This window comes from Pagrus major, chromosome 15 (assembly GCF_040436345.1).
Source record: "Pagrus major chromosome 15, Pma_NU_1.0".
NCBI classification, from domain to species: Eukaryota; Metazoa; Chordata; class Actinopteri; order Spariformes; family Sparidae; genus Pagrus; species Pagrus major.
In genome coordinates, this window is record NC_133229.1 from 29,111,097 (window position 1) to 29,136,184 (window position 25,088).

At 39.9% G+C, this 25,088-nt stretch overlaps 1 protein-coding gene across 1 annotated transcript in view; it reads right to left on the reverse strand.

The window, feature by feature from the left end:
- The window catches only part of nrg3a (neuregulin 3a), a 343,671-nt gene that overhangs the window by 27,358 nt on the left and 291,225 nt on the right, over positions 1-25,088 (reverse strand). The window contains exon 5 of the mRNA XM_073481462.1: positions 7,655-7,678. Coding sequence (XP_073337563.1) covers positions 7,655-7,678 — 24 coding nt within the window. The remainder of the gene's footprint in view (positions 1-7,654; positions 7,679-25,088) is intronic.

Below are 25,088 nucleotides of genomic sequence, written 5' to 3' on the forward strand. Positions count from 1 at the left end.
TCAGGTTCAAAAGTTGCTGCTTTGACATTGTGAACAAAAGGTGATGGAAACCAGATAATGCTGGGGATTTAGATGGAAGACTGGGGTAAAAACTGAAATTTGAACTTCGGATGACTCCATCTTCCTCCACTGATAATCTGAGTCAGATTGTATGAAGACACACAAATATATGTGTGACCTTACCTACACACAAACAAAAACAGAAGTTTACAACACTAGAATTTTCGGGGAAAAGTTGACATATAGTCAGACTAAGATGTTCTGTATGCAGCATGCTTGGAGTGAGGCCAATCATAAATATGTGGCCAAGGTCGATAAATACTTCAACTTCCCTGCAACCCTCCCACGTCCTTGTTTGGACACACCTCTTGTATGCACAGACACACTCATGATGTGAATAAATCATATGGCTCGAGAGAGGGAAAGCATGTTCGTGTTCCATCTGTGGGGTCGCGAGGTCACATCTTCTATTTATTTCCGCTTCAAACCTCAGTGTTCTGCCCTGCAGCCTGGCTGGTTGTTTATTTACAGCAACATTATAGCAAATATGATTAATATTTTACACTAAAGCTGGCAGCGGCAACGCTGTGGAGGTGCTACTGTAACCTTTAGGTATGTACGAAATCATATACTTTCAGAGTGTGTTTGCAGCAGCCATGTTTCCATACAGGTGAACTGGCTGGAAAGAGAGAAATCAATAAGTGATGGAGTAAGTGGTGAAATACCCTTGCCTTATATACAACAAAGATTAAGGCCTTTAACCTGTATTGCTTTTAGTATGCTATTTATGACTTGTTTCGCTTGATATGATTCCTAAACCCTGACCTGCTAAAGTGCTTATAGATACAGAGCACAAGCCTATCCTTTAATGTCTCTAATCCATATATCACTGATAAGAAGAAAGCAAATAAATCTCTATTTCTGACAAGAGAGCTGCATTTATCCACATGCCCAACTATGTCAATGTGTCAGTTCAACAAAACATTGCAGATATTTTTCGATTTATTCAGTTACGTAGGATAAGCTTTGAATCTGAGTCATGGCCGTTTCCTTTACATTTTACTGGAGATTGACAGTAACTGTATTGAATGACAGTGGAGCTCTGATAAACATACAGTACTTGCCTACTGGTTACACACAATAATCTGGGAAGCACAAAGCTTGAAGCCTGGTAAGATGGATACGTGAGATCACAGGATGTCATGATCTTGCAAATCCAGCTGCCTCGCAAGGTCACGTCTCTGAGACAGATATCTCAAAATCTTCCAGAATAAAACCCTAAACTCTGACAAGATGCAACTGAAAAAATATATTTTGGGTGATCTTACCCTTTAAACTACTATCTAATTTTCCCAATGTCTTCTGTTTTGGAAGGAGGATGTATAGCAATTTACTCTAAATATGGAGACCAAGAAACACTTGAAAACACTTACAATACAGTCAAATAGTTGGTGACAGTACAGACACAGATACCAACACACAGACATAAACAGAGGTGACTAAAGTCTGGCGACAGGCTGAGGTGGCATTTTGACAGCGAGTCTCTGAGGCACGCTGACTCTGAGCCCTGGTGAGAGGGCTTAAGTCTACATGGTGGGAGCTCATGACATATAAACAGAAACAGAGGACACAACATGTACTTGGCAGTGCTCCAGCACAACAGTTTCCATCATTATCAGACTTGTATGTATCAGTGTTCATACCAAAATTCTCATATTCTCAAATATCATATTCCATAAGGAAATATTAGGATTTGTGCTATCTTGCCGTTATTTAAATTGCAGGCAGTGACAGGTTTGTGAGTAATTCAAGGATTTTTATCGAATGTTTTGGACATATGGACGAGTCAGACTGCTGGCAGACACTGACGCCGTCAAGGTCTGTTCCAGATATTAGGTTAAGGTTTATTAAATTGTGTTGCATTTGTACAATTATGAATTAAACAGTTGCCTCCAGTTGAGGGCAGTCAAATTTAATGTTTAGTGGCAGAACACTGGAATCGGTTCAAGGTTGACACAGTGGCAGAATTTGGATGAATGATGGTAAAGGACTTGTAAGGTCAGTGCTGGCTGACTGCTACACAAACAATCACAGTAGCATACACGCCACTGATGGTAAGATCCTTAATCAAAGGAATGCATAATGTTATTTCAGATCAATAAGGTCTCAAGTTCTGTTCAGATCTGCAGCCTCCAGACAGATCAGATTTCATCAGCTGATGACACAGCTCATTGCAACTCGAAAATGAAACCCAGAGAATAGCAAATGAGTAATAAATAAGTTGTAAAGTTCATTTTCATAAGCTTATATGTATATTAATATGTGTGTTTAAAAAAGAAAATAAAAAAAATATTGAATCAATTGTATGTGTGGCGGGGTCTGTATCTTCAGAGACCCTGCCCTCTGCATTTTCTTATTTTCTTAGTATTCCCTGTGTTTGGGACATTTCTGGACATCAACCTTTGGTAAGTGGTGTGTAGCCCCCAGCCAATAACAGATTACAGGGTGCAAGGTCAGGACTCTATAAAAACATAGTGACAACAATACATTGCTATCTCCATCTCTTTGTTTTCTGTCTGATGTGGATGTATAAAGAGCTTGTTCGACTGAGAGTGGGGCTGAGCTTCACACACACAGGCAGAGCAGAGAGAAAAAAAGTGGACGAGATGAAGCGTACACTTCAACTGCATTCACATAAAAACTGGATGATTGTGCCACAGTATGCATTTGTTTACTTGTCTGTTCTTGGCATTGTAACCTTTCTGTTTTTTTTTCTGGTTCACTGCTGTGTTTTTGCACTTGTACATATCCTGTGTGAGCGGCATGTGAAGGCTGTACATCGCCATATACTTTAAGTGATTTGGTCGTCATGGAGAAAAGTTTTTAGTAAAATGTACAAAAAACCGCAGATCTCATGATCAAACTGGACTGTTCTCAGAGTGAACCAGTGTGGATGTGTGGTCCAATAGCAGCTTTGCTCTGTACATCATATCTCCCTGTCCGTACCAAGAGTAGCTGAGACTGACAGGGATAAATGAATGAGAGGAATGACATAACAAGTGTGAGGTGAGATCAGAGGATGCAGACAGAGGGGAATGGGATTCTCCAACCTCAACGCCCTCAGCATTACACTTTTCATGTGCCGCACAGACTGCTGATGGAGGATAAAACCTTTATTTATGCAGGCCTGCCGTGCTAGAGTAAGCATGCGCTCTTTGCTGGTCACGGTCCTTTTCCTCTATTACTTGGATGGCTTTATTCCCCCATTTACATACTGAATATATTTAGGTGACTGGGGCTACTGTTTCAGCTGGTAATTATATTCCTTTTTTTATCTTTCTTTCTTTTATTCTTCTTACATATTGTCTCTTGCCTGTGGTCTGGAAGAGGTTATGCACACATTTCCTTTTGAGACTATTGAAATTCACTTTATGTTGGTATTAGACTGTCACAGTGCCGCTGCTCGCAAGACTATATTGCCCTTGTGCTGACTTGTGGGATTGTTTAACCCCTTGAATCTCCTGCAGGTTTCTGGACATCTGAGGTAATCTGAACTAAAGCTTTTGCCTTTTCTGATGTCTAGGCTGAAACGCAAAGGGGTCAAGACTTTATTGTAATAGCCACTGGACTGTACGACCACTCCCTTCCTACTATTAGGTCTAGTGTTGTCAAAAACATACATTTTTCAATACATATTGATTCTGAATATTTGAAACAGTTTCAATACCCCTTTTCAGTTTCAACTGACCCAATTTCCATGGGGTCAACGTACCTGTTCCAGCTGGTTTTGTTTGCCAAAGAAAAAAGCAGGATCGCTTTAAATACTTCACATTTGAGGCATGGAACATAGAAAGGTAGAGGATACAAGCATGACCTTATACAAGCAATGCCACAGACCGGTGCTAACAAAAGATAATAATACACCAAGTTCAGCAAAGCAAGCTGACATACTCCACTCTTTAAATGATTTTGATTGGTTGGTGACAGCTTCCATTTTAACATCACTGAAGTAACAAGATGGTCCTGTTAGCTGTTGATAAGAGTGTTGTCCTTTTGTTGGCACAACAACCATCTGTAATTCCCAAAGCTACACTTAGACAGCAGAGTTTAGTACGCATGCCTTGTTATATTTATTTTTTTTATTTCATCAGAAATTTTATACCCTCAATGTGTTCTCAAATGTTCCCTGTGGTACTGAAAATGATATTGAATATCAATACTTTTCAAGGTATTGTAAAGAAGTTATCGTGACAACACAAATTAGGACTACGCTGACAATGAAAGTTTCCACATTTGTTTTTTTGTTTTTGGACAAGCAGATTTACCCTTTTATTTCCCAGTTTGTGTTCTCTTAATGTGTTACCTGTCCTTACATGCAATCTTTCATCTTGCCATTGAAGTTTGTGATGGATGTGCTTTATAAATAATGCAACTTGACTTTTTAGACAATAAATACTTGAAAAGGGGGACAATTCTCTGGTGACAGTGGTGCTGTGGCGATTTTTTAAAATCTGCAGTCCTTGCTGTGGCTTGTAAAGTTAACTTCATCACTCTGATTTTATCAAAACAATATGACTAATATGAAAGTTAATCCTTAAAAATTGTTTTTTCTAAACTTGACCAGTGAACCATTTATTCTACACCTGTGTGTTTATGATTATGCTGTTATGCAAATCCATTTTAAGAACAAAACTGCATCTCCAGGAATTTCAAATCTCTGAAAATAAAAAAAAACACAAACAAAACTAAAACTAAACAGAAATGCTGTTTGATTGAGAAGCAATCTCTCGCATGACACCAGAGTGATTGCTGACTCCCACTCTGCATTACGTCTGCCTATGTGTCTGTCTTCTCTGCTGTTACTCATCTCCTTTCTCTACTTTGACATTGAGCAGCAGAGGCCCAATATTATGCAGTCACGATGCATTTCAGTTGTCAAAGTCGAGCACAGTGAAAGGAAAACTTTTCCTACCTGCTCTCCACACGTAAAAGACAACTCAATGACATGAATGTAACTAACTCCTATCGATGCTGTCAAGATACATCTAAACGTGTCTGGCTAGTTCTTCTTCACTTCTTTTCTTCCAGCATAAAATGCACCTTAAACCCTCTGGATGGAAATTGAAAATCAACATGACTTAAAATCCACCCCACCCACCCCCCAAATAGCTGCCTGTAACACTTTGCTCTAACATTGATTTACAACCAGGAGGAACATTTTCCAGTCAGAGCTCAGTGATCTCTGATGGAAAGGAAATATTGATGCTCACATGAGTGAGTGACTGACTAGATACAGTGAAAAAGTCTCCCCTTTTTGCCAAGCAACATAAAACATGTATAAAGAGGCAGACAGGATCCAAGAGTTCTTGAATATATTCTCTGTTTCATTAAACCTCGGGTGGGTGGTGTCCAGGGTGGAGAGAGCTCAACCTTCAGACACTTCTCGTCTAATTTTAACCTCAGGAATTGACTCTGTTGGAGGGGGGAGCTCAATCTCCATAAAATATGCATAGGGATATGGGTTGTCTGTGGAAAATAACGACCATGGAATTAGACAGAGTATTTTGTTTGAATCCAACATCCTGTGCACATACAGCACATCTCAGTATCTACACTCAGTAGATGGACACCTGTGCAGACTGGATTGGCAAATGTTTTATAACTAGCTAGCTTTGGTCTCAGCTCATTTTTGTGCTAATTATCAATACAACCTGAGCAACGTCTAGGGCTACAATAGACTTACAAACTGATGGATCCAAATTAATGTAGCGGTCTGAATTGAATAAAGCTGAGTTGTGTCTATATAGTCAATATTTTCAAGGATAATTTGTTACAACTTGGCTCTCAGGTTTAAATGAATGTTATGTCTGCACTTGGTAAGGTCCCATTGCAGAAGTACACCATGAGCGCACAACTACAGCAAATACAATGGGCCAGAGTTAAACCTGAAAGCCGGTCTGTAAGCTGTGCTTACAGAACAGAGGTTTGTTTGTCTTTGCCTTTGTTTTTCTTAGTTTTTTTAAATTCTCACTGTGGCTTTGATTCTTTGAGCGCTCCCTCAAAGAGCAGAGCCTTTCCCACTGATCTAACTAAATTACCAGACCATAAATGGTCAGTTCTGCACTTGACTGAAATAAAATCAATCAAATGGATGAAAAGGGTTCCCCCAAATAATCACTTGTTATCAGTTGTAATAAACAGAAATGATGATGTAATTGGAAGGAACGGGGAATATTTATAAGACACACTCTTCATCCAGCCTCCAAAATAAAGCTTTTTTTCCTAAGTAACCCACTTTGTACAGTATGTATTGACTTAATTGTACCAATATCCCAAAAAATCTGTAATAGACAAAATAGACATTTAGTGGATTGGTATGTAAGCCTTTTTTTTCTCAGGAGAGACAGCTTCCAAAGCCACAGACATTGACAAACCAGGGTTGAGTGTGGGCGGTGCTTATCTATCTGAGCACTGCTTAACACAATGCTGGGGAAGACATTGGCAGGATGTTAGCTAGGCAAAGAAAATGTGGCAGCCTGAACAATGTTGCCGAGGCATAAAACCTCTCACTGAATATAAATGGGAAAACCTGCGAGATAGCTCCCTGGAACAGATCATCTGTCACTGCCAAGTTTGCATAGTCTCAGCAAGTTTCCTGAAAAAAGCTTTTGTTCGTTTCACTGCAAATGCAGCGGTCGTGCAGCAGAAAGAGAAGCGTGGTTCTGCTTGTTCTTCTGAAACTTTACTTTAAGGAAGAAGCAGGGTTGTCAAAACTGGGGGAGGCCACTCGATCCATTGCTTTTCAAACCTGCTGCAGTGGAAAGTGCCAAAATTATAACAACTGAGAGAGTGAGGGATTCTAGTTAACAACAAGCTTCCACGTCGTTAACTAGCGTTCCTCGGCTGTGATACGCAACACAGAGCCTGCGAGGAGAGCCAAGAACAGGAGAGGGGAGCTTGGCAAGGCTGAGGAGGAGCCGCTGGCATCCACCCGGCACAGCCTCGCAGGCATGTACATGGGAAACACACAATCGTTGGATGAATCTCATCTAACTCACATAAGTAATAATTAAGGACTTCAGAAACACACTTCTGAACATGTGCCATGCATGAGCACACATACACACAAGTGCTAATGAGCAGCACATTTGCTAACAGTGCCAACATCATAAAAACTCCCTCACTGTACCCTGCCTGCCTCTCCGTTCTCACTGTTTCCAAGGAGACTGCAGCACATTGGTATTCTGAAGGGACACTTCATAAGCAATTGTGAGAGAAAGAAGGAGAGGCAGAGCGGCAGAGAGAAAGAAAGCATAAAGCTAGAGATGGTGCAGAAAGTAAATACATATGTGTAGAGAGAACAGAGAGATAAAGACTGTGGCTAATATTTCAGAGAAATGGTGTGCAGCATGTGCACAGAATGAGGTTGTGAATATGTGAATGTACATTCATACAGATGCCATTTGCCGTCACCACAGCTTTGCTGTCTCCACTGCAAATAATGCAATGATGCCATAATGCGATTAGATGGCATTATGAACAATGCATGGACTGTATGTAAGCAGTCACACAGTGGAATGTTGATCCAATATGAAGCCCTGTGATGTCAACAGTCGTGACTCATGCAGGTTGAGGACAAGAAAAGCTTCCTTACCCATAAACTCGATGCCCAAGTGATCTGTTGTTTCAGGCAGCAGGGAGGAGAGGGGGAGGGGAAGAGAGAGAAAGGGAGAGAACATAAAGTTATTAATAAAAATAGTGCATGTTAGCATTGTGTCACAGCGTATACCCAGATCATCACTGACTTGTTATTCTTTCATGTAAGTTGCTGTATCGGTATTTTATCCGTTGTCACATGGGGTTAGAATGCACATGCTGGTAAAGTTACAACAAATGACACATGGAGACGTGCTTGCTCTTCTGGATTTGTGAGGACCCACATTTATGATGACCCTTGCATTGACCTAAATCCTGACCCCAGAAGCCCTGAACACTCACGTTTTTGATCAGCTTCCCACAACAAGCAATGGAGTTAATTCCCATGAGAGACATTTCAAAAGGTTGATGTCATGTACTGAAGAATTGGCAACATTTGCATGAAAATCAGATGACAGTTGCGGGGTTGTTTGCTCTTGCTGTGAGGCCACTGTCAGTCAAATCTGATCTAACCACACCCACACAGTCCTGTTGGTCCTGCTGAATCACATTGACTGAGTGATAAACTCTTGATACATACTGAAGATTTTCTAATTTTTTCACTCTAACCATTTAATGTTCTAAAAACAGTACATACAAGAGTACTGCACCAAACACTGTGGTACTCACGATAAACATCTGATCATGCTCCAAACTGCATCAGTTTTGTGAAGAGATACAGTATTTCAGTGCTACAGTGTGACATTTGGTGGAAAGTTTCCCCTTGCTATAATTTTGCTATTGTGGGGTGTTCGAAGCACTGCTTTCAGCTACAATATATATATATATATATATATATATATATATATATATATATATATATATACATATATATATATATATATATATATATATATATATATATATATATATATATATATATATATATATCTCATATCAACTGGCTCTGCTGTTTGGCATGGTTGTAGGTGGTTATTTTAAGGGAATGGAAATCCTCATCCCCTCCTTGTTATAGTTGGCTCATATGATTTCCTGTATAACTTTGGAAGAGAAAAGTATGCAGAGATTTGGGGACCCTTGGGAATTATATCAGAGGCAGGGTGTATAAATAATGTGTTTATTCATGTCTGTGTCTCGAGAAACATTGTCCACCGCACACTTACTCCCACTATCTACAACCAACAGACTCTAGGTGTCGGTCCCTGTCGGTCACTGTGCGTGGTTTCTGCTGGCTCCTAACTACTCTGCTGGACATCCGGTGCCAGTGGCAGTGTGTATTACCTGTGTTTCTGCTGTGTTTTTCCCTCTCTTATGTTGCAACTTTCTTACTTGGTTAGGGTTAGGAGAACTTACAGTAAAATACATGTTTCGGTCACCATAAACATGGCTGGAAATATCCAGAGGTCTTGCTAAAAACACCCAGTTTTAGGGGACATACGTAGCCTTTCACATGTATACATTTGAACACATCTCGTTTGCAGAAACAACAACTGCTAACATTTCTCCTGCTGACTGGGCTCAATGATTACTGGCAGTCCCACAACTCTATAGGACTGGAAACATCCTTCCCCCTGACTCTTAGAAAATAATCTAAAGGAAGTGCTGAAGTGCTGAAGTGCTGTCTGTGTGTTACCGCAGGCATTTACCACACTGACGGTGACTTTATCTCCTGAGTGGCCCTGCCCTATATCTTAGAGTGGGCGAGCTGGTCTTTCTAATGCGAAAAGCTCTGTCCAATCTGCCCCCAATCTTTTGGGGCAATGTTAGCACGGATGTAAGCGGATCATTTTTCACTTTACCAATGACCCAGAGACCTCTCTACTGCCTTCTTGATTCCTCCTTTCAAAAATCCCTGTGATGGTGGACAACAGGAGGTGATCAAGATAACTGCCACAGAAGGGTTTTGGAAAAACATCTATATACAGGTTTTGACAAGTATTTCTCAACCATAAGGTTTCCTTATAATTCTCAAAGAAAGTCCACGTTGATGTGAATCTTTAATGTCGTAGACATTGGATGAGATAAGCAGCAACTGAGGATAGAGCAGGAACAGAGTGATGCAACATTTCGCAAAGCAAACCAACAAAACTAAGAGTAGAACATCAGCAAGACTAAAAATGTCACTTTACAAAAAAAAACTGTATAGTCATTTGATATGTAGCTACATAAATACTTCTCTTATAAAAGTCAGCAAAGCTTCACCTGGAAACATAACCTTAATTAACTTAACCCAGATTATGTGTTCGGAAGCTGAAGTTTGCAATTGGGCCTTGAGTTTTTATCATTTTGTCAAAAATCTTTCGCAAATTGAAACCACCAATACTAAAGCTAACCTTAGAATATTAGCTATAGTGGAAACATCCATTGTTATGCAAAAAAAAAAAGGAATTGAACTTTAATAGTTAATAAATAAAAAAAATGTGGATTTCAAAGAATGTACACAACCTGAGTTAATTCTCAAAACATTTGCTACATGTTGCTGTGTCGTGCATCTGCCAGTCTAACTGAAGGAACAAGGAGTTTTCTTTTAAATGTCATGACCATCATTTATCTTCATTTACCATTTGGTTGACTGTTGTTTTTGTTTGTTGTTTTTAACCTTATGGACCTCATTGACCTCTACAGAGTCAAAAGAAAATGCAAGAGTGTGATCTCTCCTCTTAAATTCTGCAGTTTTGCAGCCTTTTGTGTCGAGCTATAAGCGCTGCTACTGCCAGGGTTAGAAACTCAATTTCCCATGGAGCTCAATGAGTAGAGCCTTGCACTAAAGCTGCCAAGGTTAGGGATTTCATTTTCTGTGTAGCTTGGTGGGTAGAGCATATATCAGCACCAGCACTGTCAGGATATGAGCTTTAGTTCCCATTGGGGCCACCCTTACTAAAGATGTATGCACTCCTGCTCCTGTAAACCACTTACGATGAAGGACCCACAAAGTGTCATATGTTAAATATGCTCTGTGGAAACTGATGGCCGTTGAATTATTAGATCAGCCAAGAGATACCACTGGAGAAGCCACATTTGAACCCATAGCTGGCTGGACACAGATGTTTTCACAAGAATAAAAAAGGATAAAATTAGAATATTTTTCTAATGAAAAAGGTTTCCCAAAGGGGGACTCAAAATGAGGACACTAGATTGTTGTTTTGGGCCTTATTAGCTTTATTTTGATAGGGTTGGCAAAGAATGACAAAAATGGAGGAAGAAAGAGAGGAGATGACATGCAGCGAAGGACCCAGGGAATCAAACCGATTAGAAATGACAGAGAAAAGTACAGCAGTTATGTAAGGGTGAAAGACAGGCATTAGCATTTGCCTCTGATAACTGGGACTAGATTCATATTTCATACGGGCAATATTTCCTCGAAGGGTGAAGGTTTCACTTTATACTCTGGTAGAAGAAGTTTCCAGATCCTTTGCTTAAGAACAGCGTAAAATACCCAAATGCAAGTCCTGCATTCAGCTTAACCCACTGAACTGAAATAAGAAATACAAGAGGAGATACCAACAAATATGTTCAGTTGAATTTTGTGGATATTATTATAAAATGATGCACAGGACATGTGTTCTCACAAAAACATGGCGTCTTGCACTTTAGTATTTTCTGTAAACATCATGATAAAATAGCTCTGATAAAGAGCAAGAACGCATTGAGTACAGTTTGGATACTCTCACATTGAATGGAATAACACAAAGTTCTCAAACCTAAAGTTATGTAAATCTTTTTTAATTATTATTATGTAATAATATTCAATTGTCCTTGAAATGTCTAATCTTTCATACATTTGCAATCTTCTTTGAGAATAAACCAAACATCATTCAGGATGAAAAAAATTAAGCAAACCGACGTTTTATATGAAAGTGTATACTCCCCACTGTGTGTGTGTGCGCGCGCATGCGTGTGTGTGCGTGTGTGTGTGTGTGTGCGCGCACGTGTGTGTGTGTGTGTGTGTGTGTGTGTGTGTGTGTTGTACAGCTTGAAATAGAAGCAGGTGTGGGTGGCAGGGAGCCTGTAGCGTGTCGCCCTACTTCCACTCCCTGTGGACCCACACGTGGTGAAGAAGATATGCTGGATATCTGTGTGTGTGTGTGTGTGTGTGTGTGTGTGCGTGTGTGTGTGTGCATGCGTGTATGCTTCCTGCCTACTTTCACGTCCAGAGTGAGCCTCATAGTGCAAGACAGATTAGCTGACCTCCAGTGGGACAAACACCCTGCTGATTTACAGACTACACTCATTTAAAATAGTTACTGTGTGTGTCTTATTTTACTATGAATATATTATCATGAAATTAGTGGTAGTGGCATAATGCATGATAAAAAATCAGCAGCCCTCATGCACTTTATTCTTTCATGTAACTAAATTTGGAGCTTATCTAAATTGCCTGGTTAATCTTGCAAAAATTCTGTTAGACAACTGGTTGAGTTTTTATTCTAATCAACACAAAAAAGACGTGCATGAAGAAACTATATTTCATTCCTCACTGAAACATGAATGTGGTAAACTTCGTCAGCCGGGTGTTTTAATAATGATATAATATAACCATATTTAATCAAAGCAGTGAATCTGAGAGATAGGAAGGAAAAAACACGGCAGCTTTTGAGTTAAAAGAGAAAAATGAATATGAATATTATATATGAACCCTTTCAGGGTTACGGATCATCATCTGATGGATGCAGACTGAAAGCACTAATGCTGTCTGACTGAACCACAGTCATCAACACAATTGATTATGTAATGGTAGTTGACAGATTGAGGCTGCTATATGTAGGACAACCCTGAGCTAATTCACATCTAATCCATCAATCAGAGTCAACTTATGCTGCTGATTATGTTTCATTAGCAGAATTAATTACATGTGGTGTGCCACAAGACTCAGTTCTCTGCCTCGTGATATTTTGCTATAAAATTTTGTCTTTTCGTTGTTTCCAGCTGATACAGGCTTATTCAACTGCAAATAAACTGCTGCAGTGATGAAACAACTTTTTTTAGAAACAATATAATTGATTACATAAAAAAAAATGTCTCCCATTCCAAGCTTTAGAAATACAGAAAAGATTCCTTCACCATTACATGGAGACTGCCTCCTAAAACACAACTGAAGTCTTGTATCATCCAGCTTGTGTTAATAGGCAGATTCTGTATGTAGATCATTTCCCAAACAGTGTAGCCCTGACATCATCATGTAAAGAGCAGCAAAATCTAAACTGAACTTCATCCTCAGTGTCTTGTAATTTTTGTGTCCTCTTTGGCAAGACTGAAAAGTTCAGCTGACAGAAACAAGAAGAAGATTTTTTTAATATTATTTGGAAGTGATCAGATTGGATTTTTATCCTATCTGCATGGGTTGCTGTTGTAACAATGTGGGCATCAGTAACTATGAATGCTAGCGACACGACTTTCCAACATGGAGTCGTTAGAAATGGAGATCCATCATCTCACTTTCCAAACAATTACGCTGTCAAGTCGCGGAGCAGACAATATATTTCAGCGTGACCGTCCACAGCACAGTATTAGCATGGATTCTGCTCAGCCACTCTGATGCACCTTTGTGACTCTGGACTTGATGTTGCTGTTGTGTGCCTCGCTGCAAATGAAAACAAAAATTAAACTTTGAAATCTGATCAATGGCTCGAGCATCCGGCATCAAACCACATTCAAATGAGGCTTAGATCAGCTGTGCAAAAAAAAAAATCAGATCTCATGTGTTTTTTTTTGTTTGTTTTTTCAGTCCCCACTTACTAAAATCAATCTGGATAAATCAAAAAACAGATTTGGGATGGCAGTCCGAGCCTTCCTGCAATGATGGGAATGAATCTGTATCATAATTAGTTAATTTCAATGATTTCAAAGGCTACATATGACAAAATTTATATAGGTACCTTTTAAAAACTTACAAAAATAATAAGTATTTAGATACAGTATGTAGGTAGTTTTATTGCTCTGCAGTTGATGTGGTCTGGTATTTCTAAAGTTGCGATTATTCATTGCTGTCCTGTTATATCAGTTAATTATGTTTTCTTTAACAAAACTGATACTAAAATTCTCTTGTGATTGTCAGTTTAGTGTTCATGTCATGCTTCACTATGTTTTACGTAATAGCCTCTGCAGCTAACCTTTTCTACTTCCATTTGCTCTCAATAAGATGTTTCTCATACACATATTCCCCAGCGTGATGCACATAATGTTTGTGTTTTTGCGGATCTAAACATACTGCAACACACATACACGTACATAATCCTCACCTCTTTTCCTTCCCTCTGTCAGATAGAAAATGAATTATTCTAGCGATGGATGGGCATGAGGGAGTGATTGCATCATGTTCACATCTCAGTCTGACTGATAGCTCTCCATGTGTGCGGCACACAGACTACGCTACATGCTATTTCCAATTAGAGCTCAGCACTCTTTAGAGAATGGGAAATAAATTGATATTTTGGCATGGCGGCTCTGGAGGAGCAGAGGGGAAACTAAATGATCACATCGCATTGTCCACTGTTCAGCCTTGATGAAACTCAGTATGGATAAGTCACACAACCATGTGATGCAACAGAGAGTCCGGGTTTCTCACTTTGCCTTGGTCTTGCTTTGTGTTACACAATATTTATTTATTGACGGTACTCTGCAGGTGCATGTACACTATCCTATGGGATCATAGATTGTTTTTTTTTTTTTTTGCAGTAAATACAAACAAAACTGAAGGAGGCATTTCTTATAGTTATTAGTAGTAATGTTTTTACTATCGTCAGATAATTTGTAACAATAATGGATTCTAACATCCCCCAAACACTGCTGTTTGTATGCTAAAAGAAAGCAAAACAACATATTTGAACATTTATCTCATCCTACTGAACAAGCTGCAGTCGCTGCTGCCTCGAGGTTTGCACCCTGTGGATAATATATTCAAATCAACCCTCATGCTTTTACAAATATTATTCCCAAACCTTCACAACAGAGAAAAAAAGAATGACATGCAAAATGCTTGTGAAACATAGCATTGTCAGCAGCTGAGAAAATTATAGCATTCAGCCCAAAAGTGGTTTAGTTGTTTTTCAAATTGCTCTCCTGCATTTTTTTCAGGTCACATGTCTGTAAGCTGAGAGGAGCATCCTGTATCACGCTACAGTCTGACAGATTAATAGCTGCGTGTGCAGAGCAGAAATATGTGTTTAAAAATCCCCAAACAATCTATTTGCTGAATGCCAGTCTCAGTCATTGTTGAATTTGAATGTCATCCTTCACTAACCTGTTTCATCATTTGTTCTCTCTCGCTCGTATCCCTCTTTTTCTTGTTTTTTGCCCGCAGCAGTTGCTATGGCAACAAGGTATCTGTATCTTCTGACCTGACAGAAACTCTTTCATCTGAGCTGTCTGCTCTGCATCCATAAATCAGAGTGGTCCAAACAACAGGCCGGGGAGGATGATCTGCTAACGGCTTACTTTACTACCTGAACCCACTCCAAGTAACACTACAGGAATGAGCAGGAAAACAGACTCTGGAGTGATTTTCATTATGTAGGATGGTGGAACTTGCAGAGAGAGAAAGAGAGCGAGAGGGGGGAGAAAAAGCTTTTAAGCTCCACGAACCAACTTTTCCATATTAACAATGATTCGACTGACTACGTGTGAAGTGAAAGGGAGAATTATCACCAACTCGGCAGTTCCACAAAGCTTTTGAGCCTCCTTTAGTTGATTGGTTTGTGACACATTTACTGTACAGTTTAGTCTCGGCGCTCTCATCAGCCTTGTTTCCAGCAGCAGCAGCAGCAGACAGCTGCGTTCAGCAAACAAATACTGATAAACTCACTGTAAGCTGCCCATTCAGCACCGAACGGCAGACATACAAAGTTAGTGACTAGCAGGTAAAGAAAGTTGAACATTTAGCAGGTGACAAAAAAAACTAAAGCTGTGAGAGATCAGAGAGTGAAGTAGAGTCACTGTACCAGTTTTGTGCGGGACATTACTGCAGCTGCACACTTCTACTACTTGTGAACTTTTTGGAAGATCAGTTTGTTTATTTTTGACAGAACGAGGACCAGCACTGTGGCGGCTTACTCATAGACCTGCAGTATGATAAGGGGCCTGACGGCTGCCGCACAGTGAGCAAGCTGGCAGGTGAGCTAACCACCTAGTTGCTTTTCAAGTCTTGGAAACCAGTTCCATTTACTTATGTTTCTTTCCTCAGTTTCTTTCCTTACCCACACACTCCAGATTAAGGCTAGTATTAAGTGGACACATCCCTACAATTCCACTGGTTGCATGTGCGTTGCGGAACGGCTCTGCTACGGTTTTGCTCCATGCTCCCTCGTCTGTCAACACCCACCGGTTCCAGTGCAGCACTGCCGCGGTAATTACAGAATCATGCGCGATCGCAATTATACATGTATGTGTTATATAAACACAACACCAAACAGACAAAAGGTTAGTGTTCCCAACCGAAGGATTAGAAGAAGGGTAGACTCGCTTGGATTGGTCCCTTTTTTGAGATTTTTGTGCTAGCGTCAACACGGAGTGTTTCATTCAGAAAATCAACCTGATGTTTTGATGTTGCTTGGTGTGTGACTTCCTGTCTGCTCTGTGCTGTGCCATGCTCTGGCATCTGGCAAAAACAAAAGCCTCGCGTATCTGCTGCGGAAGGGTCCGGACTGCAGGGTAATATAAGTGGGATATTGCCCTTCACGGCATCCATAATCACGTCCACTTCATCCATTGTTTCCTGATAATGGACACCTCTTTGGGCATTATCCTTTAGTAACATACTTTAAAAAATGTGATTATGTTTGTTGTTCTGGCTTTATTCCATTGATTTACTTGTTTTCACCTCAATCCTGCTAATTGAACTGGGAGTTACTGGAAACTACTTTTATTGCAAGTAAGTTAGAGTCTGATATAACAACTTAACAACTAAATAAAAAAAGGTGTGCACCAACATAAAATATCAGGTAGCAAAGTGAATGATGCAGAGGCTTTAACAAGTCAATTTAACCTTCAGTACCAACAGAGGCTCACACTATATGGACCTTTAGTGCATGGAAGAAAAAGTGAAGCGAGTGCAGCAAAACACTTGTGACTAAATTTGACAATTATGTGAAAGGAGTTTGGTTGAATTTATACAGCATAATCATAAATTAAAATTGTTTTGTTTATTGCACTTTAGACTGACTCTATTTCCATTCAGCTTTTATCCTAATTGCTTTCTTTACATGCCTCTTTTGCTATGAACTGCCTCATTTTCAAGTTCTCAGTCTTTTTCTTGCTGTCTCATAGCTTCTTCATTCTGCTCATATTTTTAATGTGGAAGCCTAGCGATTAACTACAGTTCAAGGAAATGGCGGCTTCGCAGATCGAGTTTTATTCAATTCTTCACGCCCTTTCAAACATCACACTTGCTGAAATTACCATCTATGGATGCAAATGCTTCTCAGAGACAACAAATAAAACCAACATAAAACATCCACTGAGTCTCAAGTCAACTAAATTGAGTACAATTTGCTTAAATCATGCTTTAAATGTCACTTTTCTACCAACTTGTGAGAATAGAGAAAAATTCACAAAGCCCAATGAGAGGGAGCTCGATGTAATGATGACTTTTTAAAAAAAAAATAGTTTAACCCCCAACACGTCATTACAACCTTAACTACCCACATCTCACATCATGACCATTCATTCTCTGAGAGCCAGGTGGGTGTTCAGGCCATTAGACGTCAGCATATGCACACGCACAAGATAACTCACTGCTCTCATTTGTGTGTGTGTGTGTGTGTGTGTGTGTGTGTGTGTGTGTGTGTGTTTAGCTGAAGATTGTGCAGTCTTCACCTCCATTTGACAGTAACCTCCCTCACATTATTTCCTGCCGACTGCACAGCATTAAAGCAAAGTGACACAAACTAAAATGGAGAGGTCTAATCAAACCAGACTACTTTTCACTGATTCTTGCTTTTGTTTGGTGTGACAGGGTTGAAATCATTTTCACTCTCAAATAAAACGGACTGAACTTTTTGGGTGCTGCACAAGGACACATTTTACATTAGTGATGTTTTTAGGAGCCTTCAAGATAAATTGGCCTGAGGAGTATTAATAAATATGGCTGTTTATGAAAACTGGAAAGAAAAGTTATGTGGAATTTTAAGTTGAGAACAGATTTTTCAATGTTGAATGGTAATGGTTCATCCCACGTTTGAACATTTGGACTGAAATGGGATTCAGTATCGTGCTCCATGTTGTAGGATTTTGCTGTTTATAATCCGTCCTGTTTAACAGCGAGAAAAATACAGAAATAATAGTCAGTGACAACTTCTGAGTCACCGTGGGAATGCCTACAGGGAGCTGTCAATCATCATCAAGGTCGCATCTTTGAAAACAAGTCTTCCTCTGTGGCCCTTTGGCTAAAACCTACACACACACACCCACACACACAAACACACACTTTACATTTTGGGAGGCTTTCTATTCACCTTTTTTTCATTTCTTAACACCTTGTAGCCTTTTTATATTTCTATATTTGACTGTTACGTATTATTTGTTTGTGATGTTCGGTGTCCTTCTGGAGTTATTTTTGTGAAGTCTTGTGATTTTTCACTTTGACGTTCCCACTCGTCCTTACATGCCTTGGCTTCTTCCACTTAAGCTTGTGCTTTTCCATAATTTCTTCCAAGAAATGAACAAACAACTCCAGTAATGAAAGTCAGAGCTATGCAAAATAAAAGCTGCGAGACAGACAGTGAGCTGGCCTACTCAATGTTGGACTAGTAAGCTGGATTGTTATGTCTTGTGTTGCTTCCACCCCAATCACCAGAGTAAATGTTGGCCATGTTTGCTTCTATCAAACCAGTTATGCTGAAACTTTTCTTTAGGTTCAATTTTCAATTATATCTTGTGACGACGTTGTTCTGTTTCGTGTTTCGCATTCGTGATGACAAACATGAAACACAAACACAGGAAGGGAAACTCGTCTCCTGGCAATGGGAAGGGAGTAAAGACAGAGTATTTGAGCTTCGGAGAGATCATGACTTGAGTCTGTTATTCAAACGAATGAACACATTTCATTATGGTGCATTGCAGCCCCTGTTGGATCCGTCTGCTTCTTAATGGATTTCTTTCTGTATGGATATTGAAAGTCACAGCATAATGGAGTTTGATATCTTTTAACTCAACTCTGACTCAGACACCTACATCTACCCTTCAATGTCTAACATGGTTGAACGCTGTTCTACTGCAAAACTTTATTCAAGCTGGAGTGTCTGTCCGTCTGGCTCGGTGGGTAGGGCATCCAATGAGTGATGTAAACAAAGAAGCTGCAGAGCTGCGATTAGGGATCAAATTCTCTGTGGCATCGAGTTCAAACAAACAAAAGCGTCTGCAACTGACCTCACCTTGCACTCTCTTCACTGCTGAGCAGGTTTTTCAGAAACAGAAACAGGAGTCGTGGGGTACCTCTAAGCTGCATGTGTTCCTCTATCAAAGCATTTGTGGGCAAATTAAAATTTTGCTCTCGTTTCATCGGCTTCCAGGGTAATGAAAATGATCTGTCAAAGAGATTAATTTCATTTTGATATGATATTTTATGCCCATTAGTCACCATGTAAATTCCAGCTCCCTAATTACTCTGTAATACATCATTATTATACATCACAAAATTTTACAATTTCATATCACGGAGGACTCAAATGAACTCTTATCCCTTGGAAACAGTGAAAACTGAATTTATGGGCTAATGATGATGGCTTAAATAAACCATCCTTAAAGAAATCGATACATTTGATGATGACTGTTACAATAACAGAACATACCTAATAATGATTAGTGCATGTAAGAACTTAATCAGCATTATAAAGTCATGAGATCAAAGTCTATATTTTAAAAGCTATCTTATCCAGCTCTATAGGACGGATCAGATGACAATTACAGAAATGTAAAGGAGAAATTGAGCCAGCCAGCCTTTAGAAGTAGCAGAGGAAGGTCAGCCAGTGAATCACTGATGCCTCTGGGGCTTTTGGAAACCAGGAGGATGGAGAGAGACAGAGAGGAGGGTGGCTCGCTGACAGGCTTTGCAAGGATGAATGAGTAAGAGAGGAGGAGGTAGGGGAGAATAAACTGTTCCCAAAAGCAATGAAATGAAGAAGGAGGCAGGGGTGAGGATGGGAGAGAGAGAGAGAGGGAGAGGGAGAGGGAGAGAGAGGGAGAGAGAGAGAGAGAGAGAGAGAGAGAGAGAGAGAGGGAGAGAGAGGGAGACAGGACATGTCAAAAGAGAGTTTGGGTAGTTCTGGTAAGTGATAAGAGAGTTTTAGTAAGCAGTGTCTGAAGGGCACGGAGACCTGACGGAGAGAGTGGAAAGAGAGCTGGATGGAGACAGACAGAGGGCAACCCATGATTCAGCGGGGCAGGGCACATGTCATGTACTTAAGTCACAGACAGTTCGAGACTGTCATTCCTCCTCTCTCATTCTGCCCATCCTTCCTTTCACTCTCAGTTTCATTACCCAGGCTAAACTCAAAACGCCAGATAAATAACCAATCCCACTGCTTTCGACTTGGATATTTTAAGGTGAGCTGATCCATCCGACATGACAGCCAACTCATATGGGGCAGAGGAAGGTTTAGAGTTGAGTTGAGATCACTAGTTTTCACACTTGAAAATGTTACTTTAATGTAACCAGGTTCCGAGCTGTTACGCTGCTCCCTCACGTCAGTTTTGTTATTGCTTTTTTGTTGTATGTTATATAATATTCATGAGTCTGGGGTTGTGACTCGTGGACTACTGCTGTCTGACAATCTCAGATGTGTAGGTGGAATTAAAAGTGCAGATGGGTTCATCGCAGCTGCACAGTTCGCTGTAAGTCAACTCGAAGAAACAACAAGTCTTGTTTTCAACAGTGTTTAACCCCAGAGAAATCTGTTTACTATTGAAGATAATAACTTATTGGAAACATCAGATGATACGTCAGAGAGGGAGGGAGACACTGGAAAATGTGACTAAATGTAACGTGAGTAAAACTTGAAAATGTTACCTCCAAAGTGCGATCTCTTCCAAAACCTACCCACGTCTTTTTTGTGCTAGAACCTAACCAAACTGCGGCCATTTGACAATGCTGGTAATGGTCCAAAAGTCATAATATGTCCTAATATTCTCACGTGACTTTTACTATTCAAACTCTGTAAGCCTGAACCAACTCCTTCACCCTCTCTGCTCCATCACTCTTTTGTAGTATCAGAAGAAAAAAGTACATATTTACATTGTGTGTTAACGCTTCATCTCAACCTTGAACTTTGAGCCTTTTATGCTGACAGTAAAATCTCTCTTTTCATGGGTCAACAAATCCGGTTTTAAGTCGGCCCAAGAAAGCAGGGGGGAGTGAAAGGTAATCTGAGGATAGCTGGAGTTATTTTTATCTCACCAGCTATAAAGGACCAGTGTTCCTCTTAGTCCAGTGCAGTTTAATATGGCCACACAACCCGAGCAGTGATCCTTGATCAGTTCTCTTGTTCTTGGACATTTAATGACTACAGGCCCTGGAGTAGAGCCACGTCTGGGTGGAGCAAAGGCAAAGCAGCGTATCTGAATGTACCCCGGACACCAGTCTTCATTCGGGCTGAGCTAAGGGGGTGGAAAGATACACGGTGTGATGAGTTCAGTCTTATAAAGTAAAAGAAAGAGAGGGGACAGAGAAACAAGGGCAGGATGGTAACTGGGTTTAGAAAGTAACAGGCTGTGAAGTAGAACAGGTCAGTTTAGATGTTCTTACCTCGTCTTATTGGGGCTATCTTATAAGTATATGCTGTACATTATGCATTCATGTATTCATTTAATTGATGTTTTATTGTTTGTTTTTGTATGTTAAGTGAAAAGTGTAGCAGGATTTAATGGATAAACATATACAGATGTGGTGGCAGACTTTATATTTATTCAAATGCTTTATCATCTTTTTTAGACTGTAAAGCATTTTACAACTATTGCTTTAAAAGTGCCGTATAAATAAAGCTTTGCCTTCTTACTATGTTTCTATCAACAATGATTATGAAAGCTCTAAAACCCAAACACAACTTTCCAGTCTCTACTGTAAAAAAAACCCAATAACCTCTAAATAGAAAAGAAATAAGATATATATTACGACAAAGGACATTGTAATTGTGTAATGTATAACTTATATGTATTTAAATCATGCACTCAAGTGCCAGTTTTTACTTGAAATACTTAAGAGAAATCATAAAAGTAACAGGACTTCTTTAAAGATGAACTTGAACATGCAAGCTTATATTCACTATAATTAATAATCAATCAAAAGGTGGGATGTTTCATCATAGTTTTTTATTATTATTCTCAGTGTTTAACTTTCCTTTATTCTCTCTTTCATATCACATACAGAAAAGTTTAATTGGGCTGAGCTGTCTCTGGCCAACATAGACACTTCTGTGTTTAACAATGTGAAGTGCAGTTAGTTATATTTCATGCTTTTGATGAAACATTAAATTTAGAGAGAAAATATGAATCAAAAGGCAGTGAGAGGATGAGAAGATAAGAGTGAGGACATGATGGAAAGACAGAAACTATGTCGTTGGACAGCTTCAACGGCGATTGTACTCACTTCACTGTCTTCTCATTGATGGACAGTGGCAGTACTCTCAGCTGTCAACTGGTATAGCTTTAGAAAAGAAGCATTTAACGGCCATTTGGACAGGCAATTTTAAGTCACTTTGCTCCACCATCGCTCCAAGTGCCCCATCACAGAGGTCTGCTGGTCATTAGCACGTTTTCCACCTGAATTCATGGCAAGTTGTCATAAACGGTTAACTCACTTGGGGCTGGTATTAGGAGGGATGTCATTAGATGAGACAGTTGTTCAAATCGGTTAAGTTGTGCGCTCACACACACACACACACACACACACACACACACACACACACACACACAATACATCTATGTGTGCAATTGTTCTGTTAGGTTCCTGGGACACTAGTGCCATAAAGGCTAGAAAAGGCTTAAATAGAAACGCTTTGTCAAAGTGTAGTAATTCAGTTATAGGTTCAAGTCTGGATCGGATGACGTCTGGGTCTGGACCCGGACAGCAGTCTGCCTATCAGTGTTCTCAGGGGGGATGGAGAGGGGTGGCAGGTCAACAAGAGGGACACATTTTGCGATCAAGAGGGATGACGTACCTTATTGTTCCCCCTCAAATCAAAAGTCAAATATAGACAGGTCCATCCAAGAATTGCCAACAGGAAGAAAAATGTCACAAGGGAGCAAGAAATCAAGCTCTAGTGAAAGTTCAGTCAGGAAGACTACTACTTTGCACGCTTAGGCCTTTAGATTATTGTTTGTTCCATCTTAATATTTAATTCTTACGCATGCTCACTCAAATTTCTGCCGTCATTATTCGGGGCTGTCAATTGACAAATCAGCTGTTCACATCAACCGGTCACACCTATCCAATAGCACAGTGACACACCTACTTTGTTAGTCTATTATGTTGCTGCTGTCTCTTTAAATATAATTTAATAATAATAATTCACCAGCTTAATTTCACCAGCTTCATCATTTCATCAGCCTATCAGTCCTCAGCCACCACCACCGCTACCAGTGTCTGAACTCCATTGGGGGATTTTGCTTGCTAAAATCTCCCTGCAGAGTCGAAGCGCAGAAAAGACTTTCTTACAAGACTCAATTATCACATATTATCGGCTGAAATAAATAAATAAATTGCATTATTCGCTTCGTTTCTCCTGATTGAGCTAGATGTTTGTAGCACAGAAACGTGAACTTCAGGGACAACTCTTACTTCCCACATTTTGTTGCCTCTCTGTGCAGCAACACTTGTCAAGTTTAGTCAGGTCAGTTGCCCAAAATCCCAAATCACATTAGTTAATGAAACCCTCTGTTCTTTCAGCGGACTTAAATTGTGTTAAGACGGCCATATTGTTAATTATTTCATTGAATTCTGAATCATGCTTAAATTAATGATTTCAAACAAACTGATTTGTGTAGAGCAATGGTACATTTATGGGCAAATACTGAGTCCAAGCCACACCACCATACTACGCAGCTGCTTCTTTTCCTCAGCTTGTGAGACTCCTGAACACATCCTCAACACTGCACCATATTATTTTTCCTTGTGTAGCATAAAGGGAACTCTTGTACAACCCTGTGTTGTAAAATGAAAATGAAATGAACCTTTGAACCTTTGAATTTAGCTGATGCAGCGACAGGCTACAAGCAGTGTTTTTTTGCTGAGTGATAAATACATCGGAAAAAAAAGGAACAAAAGGACTTTAAGGATCAGATGGAGAGAGAAAGAACAAAAAGTCAGACAAACATGGAAAGTGGACACAATGAGAGAGAAGGAATGTGCTACAGTGAGACGACGCAGGAGAAGTGCCTTTCCTTGTCTGCCACACTTTGCCCAGTTATTAATGACCTGTGACTGCAGGGTGGGTGCAAGCAGCGGGCACACCAGCCTGCACTGCTCTGAGATAATCTGCATCCCACTGCCATATTCTTCACTAAGCACCAGCTGACAAGACCCATACTTCACTATAAATTGGGCTTTCCAGATCCATTAGCGTCCGTATGTGGCCACGACCAAAAAGTCTTGATCAGATGCTTGATGGAAATCAGAACAATAAATGAGAAAAAACAATGCAACGCTGTGTGAACTATGTGACAAAGTTAGTGTTTTAAATATTAAATCCAAAAATTTACCGTACAGTTTTTACAGAGGTAAGTCACACAGGGGTGCGTGCCAGATGAATTGCTGCAATCAATATGAGTTCTTCTCTCTCCCGCTCTCTTTTTTCTGATTGCTTGCTATTCCTGTCTATAGCAATAGGCAGGCGGAAGGTAAATTGGCCTCAGCAATCAGTATCCATTAAGCTCCATTGCAATAGTCAATTTTGTGTTTGCCATTGAGTTCACCTGCAGAGGGAACTCATTTTCAGAGGACAATAAATCTTCATGCTTTAAAAAAAAAAGAAAAAAAAAGATGAATGCAGAATAGATTAGATCAGTATAGAATAGATCAGTCATAGACAGAGAAAATATCAAGTAGACAAATGAGCTATTATTGACACTGCTAATGCTACACAGGAAGCACAATGCCTTAACTCTGATCAACCTATAGACTCAAGCACAAATCAGATATTTTCAGCGGTGTAATTCTTTTAGCTTTCTAAATTCAATTCATTTCATTTTGTTTAATGATATGCTCACAGAGATGACAGAAATATGATCCACATGTGGGCACATATGCACAGCCAGCAGCACTTTGTGTGTTAGTGTATAATCTCGTCTTCACCTTCACCAGCTGCAGCCCACAGGAATAGCAGCCGAGATAATGCTGCTCAGTTATACAGTCTGTGATTCTTGAAGGCAGTTAAACAGGCTATGTGCTCTAATGTTCTGTCTCGCTGTGGTGAGCTGGATGGAGACTGAGCATAGTTTTGGTTGCA